The sequence below is a fragment of the Girardinichthys multiradiatus genome, chromosome 22 (assembly GCF_021462225.1).
Source record: "Girardinichthys multiradiatus isolate DD_20200921_A chromosome 22, DD_fGirMul_XY1, whole genome shotgun sequence".
In the NCBI taxonomy this organism is placed as follows: Eukaryota; Metazoa; Chordata; class Actinopteri; order Cyprinodontiformes; family Goodeidae; genus Girardinichthys; species Girardinichthys multiradiatus.
In genome coordinates, this window is record NC_061814.1 from 29,278,655 (window position 1) to 29,293,669 (window position 15,015).

A 15,015-nucleotide genomic window follows, 5' to 3' on the forward strand; every position below is an offset into this window, starting at 1 on the left:
AGCATTTTAAAGCAAGAAAAGAAAATGCATAAGATTGAGGCTAACTTCTAAATAGGGTAATGTAGGCTTGGACAAACAAAAGTGTATGTGCCCATCATGTCAGTTTACATTCATCAGGCACAAACATTTTTTTCCAGAAATGTTATTAATTGGTCTTAATTTGAGAAATAAATCTGTGTATGGATAACAAAAGATATTGAAAGCTTTATACCACAAGGCTGCAGCTGATTAGCTTCAAAGTAAAACAAGAAATGACACGTAGTCTTTATTAAAAGAGAAAAAAGTAACATCTGTAACCGATTTCTTTCATTTCTCCATTCCTAATTTTCCTAAATTTCACTCAGAGCACACCCATTTTGAAACCCTTAAGTAAAAACCCAGAAAATACTACAGATGCCACTGGTTCTTTACATTGTACACATCAAGTGGGTGGCAGGGGCAGGAACATGCTTTTATATAACAGTAGATGGAAAAAATACAGCATCTTCACTTGAACTATATGCAACTCAAAGCAAGCATAAACCTTTTCACAGTGTTATGTCAACTCTAAGAAATAATTGTTTTTATAACGAGCAGCTATTTAGTAGAACTATAGGCTTAAATATGTACTGAAGCAAGGTTTAGATCTTTCCATAAATAAATAATTTAAGAGGACTAGAAAGAGGAGCTAAACAAAGTCAAAGAAAAAAAATCAATTGTTCAAAGGTAGAAGCCTAAACATTGAGTTTTGGAACAGTAAATGTTTCATGTCAGTGTTTCTCCTAAAGAATGACTAATTTGTGTCAGACTGTCGAGATGTGAATTCTCAAGGTAGGATCGAGTTGGAGACACTCCCAGAGTCCCCGAGCTATCAATAAAATTGACTGACTAAGATACCACGATCAGTCGGAGCTGTCTCATTAAAAGGGAGGAACGAGTCAACTCAACCAAGCCTGGAATCTAACCAAAGAAATCCCAAATAATAGGTTCAATTAGGTTAACTTCAGTTCACTTATCAGTTGAAGAAAGCATACTTTCCGCTCCCTTTAAGTAATAACTACAATATGTACAGGTGAAAGGTTGTTTCTTTTCAGTGCACATATTCATCATCGCTTAGATCTGAATCATCGGCCTCCACCTCTCCTTCGATCACAGATTTCTTCCCTCTGCAGCATGACACCACCAGTCCAATCAGGAAAGCCTAACATAATAAGCCAAGGACACGCAATGTCATTATATATGTATACAGTCTTGGAATGAATATGCCTTTCCACTATGTTTTTTTGTGTAAAAATTGAATCATGCACTTTTCTGCCACTCTTCCCTGAAGAAATGTTTCTGGAAGTGCTTTTAAATTATATGTTCAATGTTTCGTATATGTTGCATGTATGTTGCAGTGCTTAAAGGAGTAACTAAACTGTTTGTGATTCATCTCTGACAATTTTCAATTAGAGAGCTTCTCATAAAAAATAAGATAGCTCTTTTAAAAACATTTTTCAATATTTTGTAACTTACCCCAATAAAAGCCCAGTTCCCAAAGTAGTAGATGGTGCTAAAGAACCAGAACTTGTGTAGGAAAAGATAGGTTCTTGTCACAATGCACTGATCTGAAAAAGAAAGGTAAAAACTTTATACATTTCTGGTAACAGCAGAAAAAAAGTATAGAAAACTGCAAACTATGAAACTTTGACATCTTTAAAAAGCTTCTTTCCCTTTATTCTGAAGCTAATTAAACAAATTCAACCAATTATCTATTATTTATGATTGACAATTAGCAGTTCAAATCCTGAAGATTTCTTTTTTTTATTTATCAATATTAAATTCTTAAAAATCTAAGAACATCTACCTAATTTGGTCTATAAACACATCAAACACATCATGTTCTCTTATGTGCTTTGTTTTAAGGTAAAGGTTAAAGACATCTACTTCAATACATAAACCAGGATAATACGGTAATCCATTCACGTTCTGCTTGATTAAAAACTACTACCTATATCAAAGATGCAAAAAAATGAGACAGAAACCTGTACAGATAGGTTCTATGTGTTGTTACTGGGGAAAAAAAGGAAAAACAAACACACACCAAGAACTAAATAAAATGTGACATCCTTGCTACATGGTGTATGATATGTCTGAGTTATAAAGGTGTCTGAACTCACTTAAGAGCTAAAACAGGCAGCCATTACAAAATGGAGCAGTGCCTCAGGCAATTTTTGCTATTCTAACCATAAACGACATCTGGTAGTTGGAGGAGAGGAAAGCCGTGTCACTGTCGATATGAATATGGCATAACCAATGAATAAAACTAGAATGATGTAACACTTAATGGAGCCTCACATCAAACATATGGAGTTTCATATGCTGAAAAGCAGGTGAATGCATGAAGCAGGCACCAGCAAATCATAAAGATGGTGCATCAATGGGTATAGGGTCTACAAACAACCACAGCATTCTGAGATGCTAATGAGTTCAAAATACTTATGACCAAAGAGTTGCACAACTGCAAGTTTAGAAAAATATATTTAATCTCACATGGTCCTTTTTGTGATTTAGTAAAAACAATGAATGATAAAGAACTATTCAGGTGGCTCATCAACATGGACTCAGTTACGACATTCACTTGAGAGGGAAATGATGATAATGAGTGCACCAATACACACGAGGAACTGTGTAAAGTCCTGTTTTGACATTGCTGAATGTACAGGTTTATGGCAGAACATGGGTTCAGTTGTAACCTATGAACAACTGCACCCTCATCTCAGAAAATATATAAAGGCAGAGAAAAACAATCTCTGGTATTAACCTGGAAGTAAATTATCTGCTATCAAGGTTAAAAAAAAGCATATCCTCCATCAATGGTAGGGTATTAATATATAAATGATCTGGTCTTTACCAGTGCTTAGAATAATTTAAATCTAACCTCATTCACAGAACTACCAACCACAGACAACCCCAAAACCTGAGAAACTTAAAACAAATGGAAAATCCTGGATTTTTAAGGGTATGCACTTTCTCTGGACCAATTCCTTATTTATCGGAGAACATACAGATCCAAAGGTTTCTGGCACAACTTCACCTATATCCAAGGTCAATGGAGAGGGACAACAATCTGTTCAGGTGAAGAGTCCAGCAAGACTTGAAATACTGAGGAACCAACTTTATTAGCAGACTGATGCGTGGCCTTCATCAGGGTCATTACAAAGCACCAGTTTGTGTTTAAATAAAAAATATGCTACAGAAAAAAATCGCTTACTGAAGACAAGACATGTATAATTAGAAAATAGTGTCACCTTAGTATCCTGCAGAGACTTAACAATGTTGTAGATAACAGTTTTTAGCCTTATATGTACCAGAGTACACATCTCAGCAAAGGGAATGATTATTTTCTTAGCAGTTTTTGGTCTGTTTTTGTTTGTTCAAAACGTAGCCATCATCAAATTTTAACTTTGGAGTTGTGCGTACTGCTAATCCTCAAGGTCTGCTTATCCACTCAATGATTGACAGCGAAACAAAATAAGTTCAGACAGTATTTACGAAGATGGCATTACTTTTAACAGCAAAAATATAAAACATTACCCAAATACCTAATTTATTTTGAATTTTCTTTAAATTTTAATGTCTTATAGTTACATCACAAATAATAAACCAATGTCAAGTCAATGCAAAGCAGTACTCTTTAATACCATAAAGGATTAATAGTAGAAAAGACATCAATGTGGAGAATTAGAAAAAGGGGGGTAAGATGTCTGTTTAGTATTAAACATACAGTAATGTGCAAATGTTTTAGGCCGGTGTCAAAAAATGCTGTAAACAAAGAAGGCTTTCAAAATGTAAGTGTTGATCATTTATTTTCATCAATCAACAAAATGCAGTGAATGAACAAAAGATAAATCTAAATCAAATCAATATTTGGTGTGACCACCCTTTGCCCTCAAAACAGCATCAATTCGTCTATGTACACTTGCACACAGTTTTTGAAGGAACTCGGTTGGTAGGTTGTTTCAAACATCTTGGAGAACTAACCACAGATCTTCTGTGGATGTAAGCTTTCTCACATGCTTCTGTCTTTTCATGTAAACCCAGACACACTCCATGATGTTGAGATCAGGGCTCTGTGGGGGCCATACCATCACTTCCAGTAAGTCTTGTTCTTCTTTATGTTGAAGATAGTTCTTAATGACTTTGGCTGTATGTTTGGGTTCGTTGACTTAGCATTTTGTAAATTGATAAAAATAAACAATCATCATTTATATTTCAGAGAGGATTCTTTGTTTACAGCATTTTTTTCACACCTGCCCAAAACGTTTGCATAGTACTGTACATTAGAACAAAACTGACATAGGGATTTGATTAATTATTTGATTTATGGTCCCATTATGTTAAAAAACCATTTATATTGAAAACCCTATTGCATCATAATTTATTGCATCATACAGGTGAAAACTAATAAAACATGCAAAATATACTGTAGGGATTTATGTTTTACATAAAGAAATGGTAGAGAAATGTTATAAATCTCCAAACTAGACACTGCCACATAGAGTTGGTTATAAAAATGTATCCCCCCCCCCTCAAAAAAAAAAAAGCAGCACATACATAACTAAGTAAAAATGAACAATTAAATAAATAATTTTGAACATTAATAATTTAAGTCTTACCATTCTCACTGGTAATTATGTTTATTCCGCTGTCAATCATTAAGTCAATTGCAGTCAGCAGACCATGAGGATTATCAGTACACAAAACTCCAAAAAAAAGATAAGTTTACATTATTTATTAAGACATCATCACTTTTAACTGCTAAAAATATATAACATTACCCAAATGCCTAATTTATTTTGAACTTTCTTTAAAATGCAAACATATATGAAAGAAAAATGTGTCACATCCCATAAATTAAGTCAATGCAAAGCATTCAAGATTAAAAGAGTAGAAAACACACATTAACTGCTGACCACTGCTCTCTAGTGTCTACTAGAGGCTGACATTTTTTCGGGAGTCCCATGGGTCGCGGGACGGGAGACAGCATCAGTAAAGATCACGTGATTGGGACGGTACAGGATAAAAAATGAACGGGAGCAGACGGGAGCGGGAGCTAACCAATAGGAGGGAAAATAAACTAGGATCAATTGTCTTTGGAAATGTAAAATAGAGACTTTGTTATAAACTTTAAGAAAAAAAAACTTGAATCGATGCCGCCATTGTGTAGTTTTTTTCCAAGAAGCCTAAACTATAATGTGAGTCAAACGAACTACACGACCCACAAGCCAACAGTGCTCGATGTTTTCCACCTGCGTTCAGGATGGAGGGAGCAAACGCAGGTGGAGAACTGGACGTGGTAAAATTGGATTTGTAACGTAAAGTCAGAAATAAGGACTTATCTATTAAACTCATAGAGCTGACAGGAAAGTCGCAAATATTACCGAACTTCAGGAGAGTTGAATGCAGCGGTGTTAACACGCAGTCTGCTGCTTGTAAAACGGGTTTAGTCGTAATCAAGTTCACCAGTGATTAAGGGACACTTGTAAGGCAAATTCTGGATTAAATCAGCCCTGCATCTCTTCATTCATCAAACCACCATGTGTCAAGTCTCATCTGACCAACAAAATTGCTGCATGTGCGCTAAAGATTTAAGAGGTAAGGTACGGAAGCCCGTGAGGGGACATGGGGAAATGTATTACTTTTGCGTCCCCACGCAATACTTTTGCGTTCGGCATTTTGGAGCAGCAGCACAGATGACAAACTGCTCATAAAACAAACACTGATATGTGATTGGTATGGTTTATTTGTCATATGCAGGTTAACACGCAGTAAACAATGCGATTAAATGCTTAGGATAAGAAGAACCGTTCAAATCACAATAAAAACAAAAACACTAATGGCGTACAAAAAAAAGTACACATCATGCAGCAGTAATAAGCATACAAAGTGTCACAGATGTGGTTTCGTGCAGTATTATTGTTCAGTAGTTTGTTTGACAGCTTGTGGATAAAAACTGTCTTTTAGTCTGATTTGAAGATAATTTTATTTAAGGCCGATTTCAAAATAAAACTCAATAAATCTCAAAACGGGTGTAGTGTTTGTTTCATTTTTGCAGTTATCTGGTTTGGAAACTATCCCACAAAGTATTGCGAAATAACGCAAAGACTATTGCGTGGGGACACAAAAGAGAAAAAATTCCCCCCTTGTCCCCTCGCGGACCTCGTAGAAAGGCTTCATCAAGGGAAGATATTAAATAAATATGTTGTGAAATAGAAAAAAATTGAATGTACCATTAAATGTACAATTTATTTAATACATCATTAAATATTAAGTGTACCACTAATTATGTCATGTTGTCTTTAAAATTATACTTAATTATTCAGTGGCACATTTAATTGCATAATAGTCCATTTCATGACATAATGGTACATTTATTGTTTCTAATGATGTATTAAATAAATAAATGGTACCTTTAATTTAATGGCACATTTAATGTTACATTTCTTTCATGTTACATTTACTTCGCTTATGGGACATTCACAACATTTATTTAATGATGATTTTATTGTATTAATTTTGTCCAGTTTGACCCTCCATTCTTGATGCCTGTATAGGAGGTCAAGTCAGAATTTAAATCAGTTGTTCTGGAGCAGACACACATCTAAAACTTGCAGGGAAGGGGTCCCTGAGGACCAGGGCTGTGAACCATTGAGGTACAGTTTCTAAATTATGAAGGTAATGCCTTTTTGTCCTTTTGTTCAACACGTACAGTTCTCTTGCTAGGTGCATTTTTCTTTCGTTTCAGCAACTTGAAACATAAAAGTGATGTCATTGTTCAAAGGAAACAATCACTTAATAAATAAGTAAAATACAACTATGTACATTTTGTTTATTCAGCTAAGATAGGCATGGTCTGTTTCCTTGTTTGATATTTTATTATTTCTTCATTATTATTCTTTTTACTTTAACTGGCCTTTACTACAGCTAAAAACAGGGACCTAACTGGTCCTTCAAACAAAGAAATTGCCAAAAGACTAAATGAAAAAAACAAAAATGGGAGTGGCACAGGAGTGGGAGTCATTCTGAATGGGAGCGGTATGGGAGTGGGAGTCAATTTACCAGGAGTGGGACGGGACAGGATTTTTTTCGTTATGCTGGCCTGGGATTGGGATGGGACAAGACATTTTTCTGTGGGAGCGGGATGGGAAAGGAGAGAAAATCCACTCCCGTGTCACCCTCTAGTGTCTACCTAATGTTTGCATTTTGTCAACACAGCAGCAGTGTGATGTCCAAAAACATGCCTGATTAAAAATCAGTGAACTGTGCAGTCTATTGCTGATAAAAACAGCAAAAATCTGTCGATTTATGAGCCAACTGATAAAATCGCCCTATCCTTTCCTTGAAGCACTGAATGATTAACCACTTACCAAACTGCTGTTTGTTTACTGAACCAATAAACACTCCTACTATAAGCATTCTCAGCTTTTTTAATTCCCAAGCAGCCCTGACAGACAGAAGCAAAACTCATTTATTCAGTATTTCCCAGATGTAATTATGAACACAAAACTAAGTCAGACTGAAAATTAAATGAAAGTAATGCTCCCTTTCTATGTAACAAATTGTTTCTCATTCTGCAGGACAACTCTGCTTTTTCCTCATCATGCCAGCTTTTGAGTCTCCTTAAACTGATAAAGCTATTGATCAGACGGACTCAGACAAGAATGACAACAAGCGTTCCAAAGCTGAGTCACTCTCCATTATGTGTATGAATGAATATTGGCAAGCACAAGAAATGCGGATGACGCCTGAAAGGTTGCAGTGTCTGTGCTTCTCCTTAGCAGTCTGATTCTTATTATAGACGAATGATAAAAAAAAAAAAAAGTAAATCTTCACCAAGATCTCATTACTTAATGAGCTGCCACACACGGACACTAAAAAGGAATGTTATGTAAATATATTCCCTATTAAAACTTATCTCAACAGACTAAAAGAACAGAAAAGTCCAAATAGCTGGAGTTGGGGTAAAAATGCTCTTCCTGGCTTTATTAGAGAGCCATCTGGAGCATTAACACTGACCCTGCTGTGCTGCTCCTGTCACACTATTTCTAACAGAGTTCTTCACACTGACTTGAACCCCAAGAACAGCCCAGACACACTTATATGAAGCTACAGGACATCAAGATCCAAAGCCATAACTCCCTGAGGTTCAAAACTGATGCATTAAAGCCAATTCTATCAAAGCTTACCCTAACAGAAAACTGAAATTCAATAAAGTTATCCTCCTCTGCCGTATTCCACTTATGAGATAGATGGAAGAAAGGCATTTAAATCTAAGAGATCCAAGAGATGAGAAGAATATGATGAAGAAGAAGCAGTAGAGTATTTCCAGCAGACTCCACTCCACTCAGCCATCTGTAGCTCTAGAGCTGCTTCAATGAACCACAAAGCTCTGAGTGGGACCTACAGATTGTTCACAACAGTGGTCTGCCTTAATATATCATCATGTACAACACTGACCAGCTTCACCTTAAAATCATTACTGTTGTTTGATAAGAGCATGGGACTGGCGTGAGGATGCAAGTAATTTCACCTTGACTTGTGATACTCAGGTGAGTGCTGCCCTGTGTAGCATGATGAATAATGTATGTCTTTCATCTCCACAGTCAAACACATGCATTAAACCCAGTGCACACATGCAAGCACTCAGTGTTCTTTTGAAGGCTTCTTTATAAACAAGTACTCTGGAAGCATCACTGTGCATTTTTGCTTTTTTTCTCTCAATCTGAAATGCAATGGAACATTTTTGTTCAAGTCTCCTCTGAGAATACGGATGTTCCTTCAGTAAAATTATTTTAAAGACAAAGTGCTTCTCAAAGAAACACTGGCCATGAAAGTTCACAGAAAGCAACTTTCAACGTGGACACTTAATTTGTGGAGTCTTCAAGAACTCTTGATGGAGACACACAAGATGTCATACAATAAAGTGACCCATCCTGATTTGACCTCAGCAAAACCTTGGAACATAGCAACTGGCCTCCAGGAGAAGAAAGGCATACATATCCAACTTGTAGGTCCTGTTCCTGTATTCAATATTATGGCTTATACAACATCAGGTAATGTGCTGTAAAACACATTAAATCAGATATAAATACAGCCATGTTGCAGTCTTTTATAATTCTGAGGTTTAATGTGTAAGATTAGAGTGAGGGGTGAAGCAATACAAAAAGGATTTGGCACATAGAGTATCTCGGTTTTTGGGTCACCCTTTAGCAACATACAACAGTAAAAATCCAAAAATCCAAATTCCAAATGCTAGGTTTCTTTTGAATTCTTTACACAGAAATAACTCTTGGATAAAGACAGTAAAAAATAAAACAAAGAAATGTTTATCATGTTTATGGCTGCAAGTATTTGTGTATATATATATATATATATATATATATATATATATATATACAGGGGTTGGACAATGAAACTGAAACACCTGGTTTTAGACCACAATAATTTATTAGTACGGTGTAGGGCCTCCTTTTGCGGCCAATACAGCGTCAATTCGTCTTGGGAATGACATATACAAGTCCTGCACAGTGGTCAGAGGGATTTTAAGCCATTCTTCTTGCAGGATAGTGGCCAGGTCACTATGTGATACTGGTGGAGGAAAACGATTCCTGACTCGCTCCTCCAAAACACCCCAAAGTGGCTCAATAATATTTAGATCTGGTGACTGTGCAGGCCATGGGAGATGTTCAACTTCACTTTCATGTTCATCAAACCAACCTTTCGCCAGTCTTGCTGTGTGTATTGGTGCATTGTCATCCTGATACACGGCACCACCTTCAGGATACAATGGTTGAACCATTGGATGCACATGGTCCTCAAGAATGGTTCGGTAGTCCTTGCACAAGTATTGGGCCAAGGGAATGGCCCAAACCATCACTGATCCACCCCCATGCTTCACTCTGGGCATGCAACAGTCTGGCTGGTACGCTTCTTTGGGGCTTCTCCACACCGTAACTCTCCCGGATGTGGGGAAAACAGTAAAGGTGGACTCATCAGAGAACAATACATGTTTCACATTGTCCACAGCCCAAGATTTGCGCTCCTTGCAGCATTGAAACTGACGTTTGGCATTGGCATGAGTGACCAAAGGTTTAGCTATAGCAGCCCGGCCGTGTATATTGACCCTGTGGAGCTCCAGACGGACAGTTCTGGTGGAAACAGGAGAGTTGAGGTGCACATTTAATTCTACCGTGATTTGGGCAGCCGTGGTTTTATGCTTTTTGGATACAATCCGGGTTAGCACCCAAACATCTCTTTCAGACAGCTTTCTCTCGCGTCCACAGTTAATCCTGTTGGATGTGGTTCGTCCTTCTTGGTGGTATGCTGACATTACTCTGGATACCGTGGCTCTTGATACATCACAAAGACTTGCTGTCTTGGTCACAGATGCGCCAGCAAGACGTGCACCAACAATTTGTCCTCTTTTGAACTCTGGTATATCATCCATAATGTTGTGTGCATTTCAATATTTTGAGCAAAACTGTGCTCTTACCCTGCTAATTGAACCTTCACACTCTGCTCTTACTTGTTCAAATGTGCAATCAATGAAGACTGGCTACCAGGCTGGTCCAATTTAGCCATGAAACCTCCCACACTAAAATGACAGGTGTTTCAGTTTCATTGTCCAACCCCTGTATATATATATAGGTGCTATTATTTTACTTTATTTGTTTGATGTTTAATATTGATAAGAGTTTGAACTCTAACCATTAACACATGATGATGATAGCTAAAAAGGTTATTTGAATATTTCTTTAAAAAGAAAGTGGTGGCAACAAGACAGAATTTTTTCTTTCAGTAACATAGCTTGAGAGTGACACGTTCCATTGTAATGCAAATTGATAACGATCCCCTTGCAGTAAAGAAAATTATTATTAATTTCTGTTGATATTGTGAAACGCTGCTGTTGAAAATTGCTTGGCCACCAGAGTTTTCAGAGGCAACACAAAATTGTGACCATCGTTTTCCTGAAGTTCTTTAAAAACAATGCTATGGAAACAGGCAAGTTGCTAGGAAACAGACAGGAGTCTGTAGTGTAAAAATCACTCCTGCAGGTTAAGAATTTTCCTCACTGAGTCAAAATGTCTTGTTGGGTGAAAAGTGCCCATATGATTGCTGCAATAATATGACTTAAATTGACAAAAAATAATCTCACATAGTGTGAAACTAACAGACAAAAAGACAATGATTAGAGAGAAAATGGGCCAAAGACCATACGATTTTGATTGGAAAATTGATCTACAGGGTCACAACCAAACCCTGTGGTTAGACTTGTGCATATAAAATCAGAAATATGCGTATGCCCTGCAAAAACAACCACTTGACAAAGCAACCTTCCCTGAAGCATAGCTTTCTGTAAGTTTCACTCAGCTATTTGTAATGGAGTAAAACAACATGTAAGATTTTGTGCTGCAAGAATTTAAGTTTGGATCAGTTTCCTGATATATACCATTCTCAAAGGACTAATTAGTTAAAAATCAAAGTGCCATCAGTATTACAAATTCTGATCATTCATTTCCACTATGCTGAGTAAATGAGTAATGATCTGGCTATGACCTTAGAGGAGATAATGGATATTTTTACACAGAGCACCTGCTTGTCAAGATGTTTGTGTCATTACTGCAATGTGTCCAGCTGGCCACTCAGTCACAAGCTTGACTTCTACCCTCCTTTGCCTCATTGTAAAACCAGCAATTATTACAAAAGAATGCCCCTTATGTGCCTATGTCACAGCTGAGGTAACTATTTACCAAAGTATGTCCTTCCTTTTTTCACCTCATCTGAGATAGGCTTGCAAGACAGAGAATACTTAGATATCAATAGATGACCAGATTTGTAAACATACAATTATGAGATTTTTTCCCAACTCTTTTCTAGTACTATTTGCCCTGCAAAATGAAATAATCAGGGCAAAAGGATCTCAAGGGAGGGGACAAGCAGGATCTAGACTGTGTGTACAATTATTAGGCTAGAGCATATTTGTATAAACCAACCACAAACTGTATAAACTTGAATGCTTATTGAGCTGAAGCAAATCAGGGGATGTGTATTATTTATGACAGAGGCTGTAATCTAAGGAGGTCAATATTCCATATAAAAGGTGTTATTGATTATTAGGCAGCTCCTACTCTTTAGGCAAAATGGGCACAAAAAGAAATTTAACCGACTCTTCAAAGTCTTTCAAAGTTCACGGTTACTTAATTGATACCCGTAGGTAGATTTGTTTTGCAACGATTCAAAACATTCACACATTCATACAAATAAAGGGATGTTGTACTGTTAAAAATCACCATATATTGGGGAGTGGTCACAGAACCATCAAATGTTTTGTTGTGAATAGTCTAAAGGGAGGCAAGAAACTTGTTAAGAAAAAAATAAATGTTTTAAGGGCCAAAGCAAGGAAGGCTGAAACCTGACTACCAAGGAACATGACACATAAGTTTTTCAAAGGTTTAATGGAGTAATGAAATGAGAGGGACACTTGATGAACCAGATGAATGGGCCCGACAAGTCTGCAAAATGACAATGATATCTACGAAGGCCTTGATAAGAACTCACCAAGTGACCAGCCAAAAGTCAGTATTAAACTAAATGTGGAACTAAACTGCAAATCAACCTTTTATTGCAAAAAAATTTATAAATTGGGCCTTAAGGGTGCGCTCTTTATGTTACTGTGCAATTTTTTACATTTTCGTGTAAACTTGTTTAATTCTGCAATATATGTCCTAAAACTATCTTAGTGCTGCCGTCTTCGGGTTGAATGGTGGCTACTGCAGTTGAATTTTCCTATTGGTTCAAATGGTACAGCTTGGTACATGTCTATGTCACACAAAACCATCTCACTCAGACACATGCATAGCGTTTTATACTTTATACCTTTGATCATATACTTATCTTGAGATAATATAAATGTACATGTAAATGTAAACTTTCTGAAAGTGTGTTATTGCTTTGAGCGTTAGCCCATGTGAGCAATGATGCTGCTAACATCATTTTACCACTAAGGGACTGGACCTATCATGTTTTCCACTGCCTCGGCAGCGCCGGGTTCAGGCATCACTGAGTCAGCACTTTGAGCCAGTGGCTCAAACTAATAAGGCTCAGGCCTGCTGGGCTCCATAAAGCCCCCCTTAAGCGCCGTAACTACCAATGTCGCTCTGCTCGCTCTCGTCCTCCTGACCACACCCCCACTTAACCCCCTCCGCTCATTCCCACAGTAGGCCGTGCCCCTCAGTGTCTCTTGGCATTGCCCAGTTTGGTGGCATTTTCAAAATTTGTCTGGCGGCGGGGTTATACTTTAATATCGGGTTTGTTCCTCTTGAAGTAAACAACAAGATGTACATATCCTTTTCATCAGTCGCTCTATCATAATATAAAAAAACAGCAGGATAATAAAATAAAAATTTCCAATGCAGAATTTGACAAAAAAGTAACAAAGTACACCAAAAAGCACAATTATTTAAACATACTAACCATCTAATTTCAGAGGGGTCATAAGGACTGAGTCTAGAAAGTGCAAATAGTAGTAAACAACTAAGATTGATAGATTAAGATGTAGATTCTGAAGCCTTTTCGCCTAGTCTGATGTATGTTTATAACTTGGATGCCGATTCAACAAAGATCAGACAGATGGAGTGTTTCTGCTGTGATGGGATCAACCTGTTATGTTTCAGCTTAAATTTTGATGCTAACCTGGATGCTGAGATTAAAGCTAATTGTGACGATGACGGTGTTTTAGTGATCACTTGGATCCTAAATTGATTATGCACACAACCTATGCCCACATACAGCCCGGGGGAATTGTTGCAGCTCTACAAAATGCAAGTTCACGTAATTTCCGAACAAATCTGAATGACAACAAAACAAAAACACACATAATCATGCTTTGAGTGCATTACCTGTCAATGGCAATACTCTGTTCTTTAAACCAATACAATTAATTGATTAACTATAAAGTAAAGTCTGGGCTAAGTTTAAAATTATATTAATTTCATGAGAAGCTACATATAATGATGGATTTAATCAAAGACAGAATTTCCAACAATATGCATGGAAGAGAAAAGGCATAGATGCAAGAAGTGGGAAAATAAATAAGCAAACATACAGGAATCGTGCATTAAAAAATCTCGACACCATATTAATACATGAAATACCAGCAGAACAATAAAAATGCTTTAATTTATTCAACCCAGATAAGAACTGTGGAAATGTGACATTTTCTGCTGGAAATTGTCTTGACGGTAGCTTTTAATCCTCGCCCCTGTTGCCACCTTCCTGCTCTCGTCAGGTTTACAAAGTTACAGTTCCTATTGAACAAGACTGCATCAAATAAAAAGTGAGAGCTGATCAACTGAGACTGACTCCTCTCTGACATGGAGTTCCAACTTCCTGCAGCCAGAAGAACCATTACCCTCATATGTCTGCATTATCTCCCTATTGTCTTCCTCTCTGTTTTTCTATTTTGCTGGGAGTATTTTACTCTTGTGTCTTCGCTCTGTCATTGTTACACATGAAATGGAGCAAAGCATTCCACTACAGATAAAGCAAAATGCTTTACTAAAAATAAAAATCCTGATTTATGTCAAAAAGGTGCTCTTAATAAAAACAAATGCTATGTGTTATCTTAACACCCTAAATTCTGCATGCGTCTAACTATTTGTCAAACATTTAGCCATTATTTCCTCTCGAATACTCTCAGCAAACTCTTCAGTTACAAAAAAATATATATATATTTCGGTAAGATTAAATACACTCTTCCTCTTTATAAAATGGGTTACATAAAAATCAAGAAACGTTTAGGTCTTGTTTTTTGTTTTCCAGCTATATAAAAACTTTTGCCTGTAACATATCCACAGAATCTGCTGATTAGTGAATGTATTCCCTTCTCAGTTGCATGCAGTTCTTCAGCTTGACACATCCTCCTACTCATAGAAGGTGGTACCACGTTTGTTTTGAAAGCAGGAGTGGTTATAAAGGTGGCAAAAATAAAATAAA

At 36.9% G+C, this 15,015-nt stretch overlaps 1 protein-coding gene across 1 annotated transcript in view; it reads right to left on the reverse strand.

Annotated features, from left to right (window-relative positions):
• Nucleotides 1–233: 233 nt before the first annotated feature.
• The window catches only part of lmbrd1 (LMBR1 domain containing 1), a 90,509-nt gene continuing 75,727 nt past the window's right edge, over nucleotides 234–15,015 (reverse strand). Inside the window, exons 15-16 of the mRNA XM_047350831.1 lie at nucleotides 1,495–1,586; nucleotides 234–1,180 (exon numbers count right to left, since the gene is read on the reverse strand). Coding sequence (XP_047206787.1) covers nucleotides 1,070–1,180; nucleotides 1,495–1,586 — 203 coding nt within the window. The 3' untranslated portion in view covers nucleotides 234–1,069. The remainder of the gene's footprint in view (nucleotides 1,181–1,494; nucleotides 1,587–15,015) is intronic.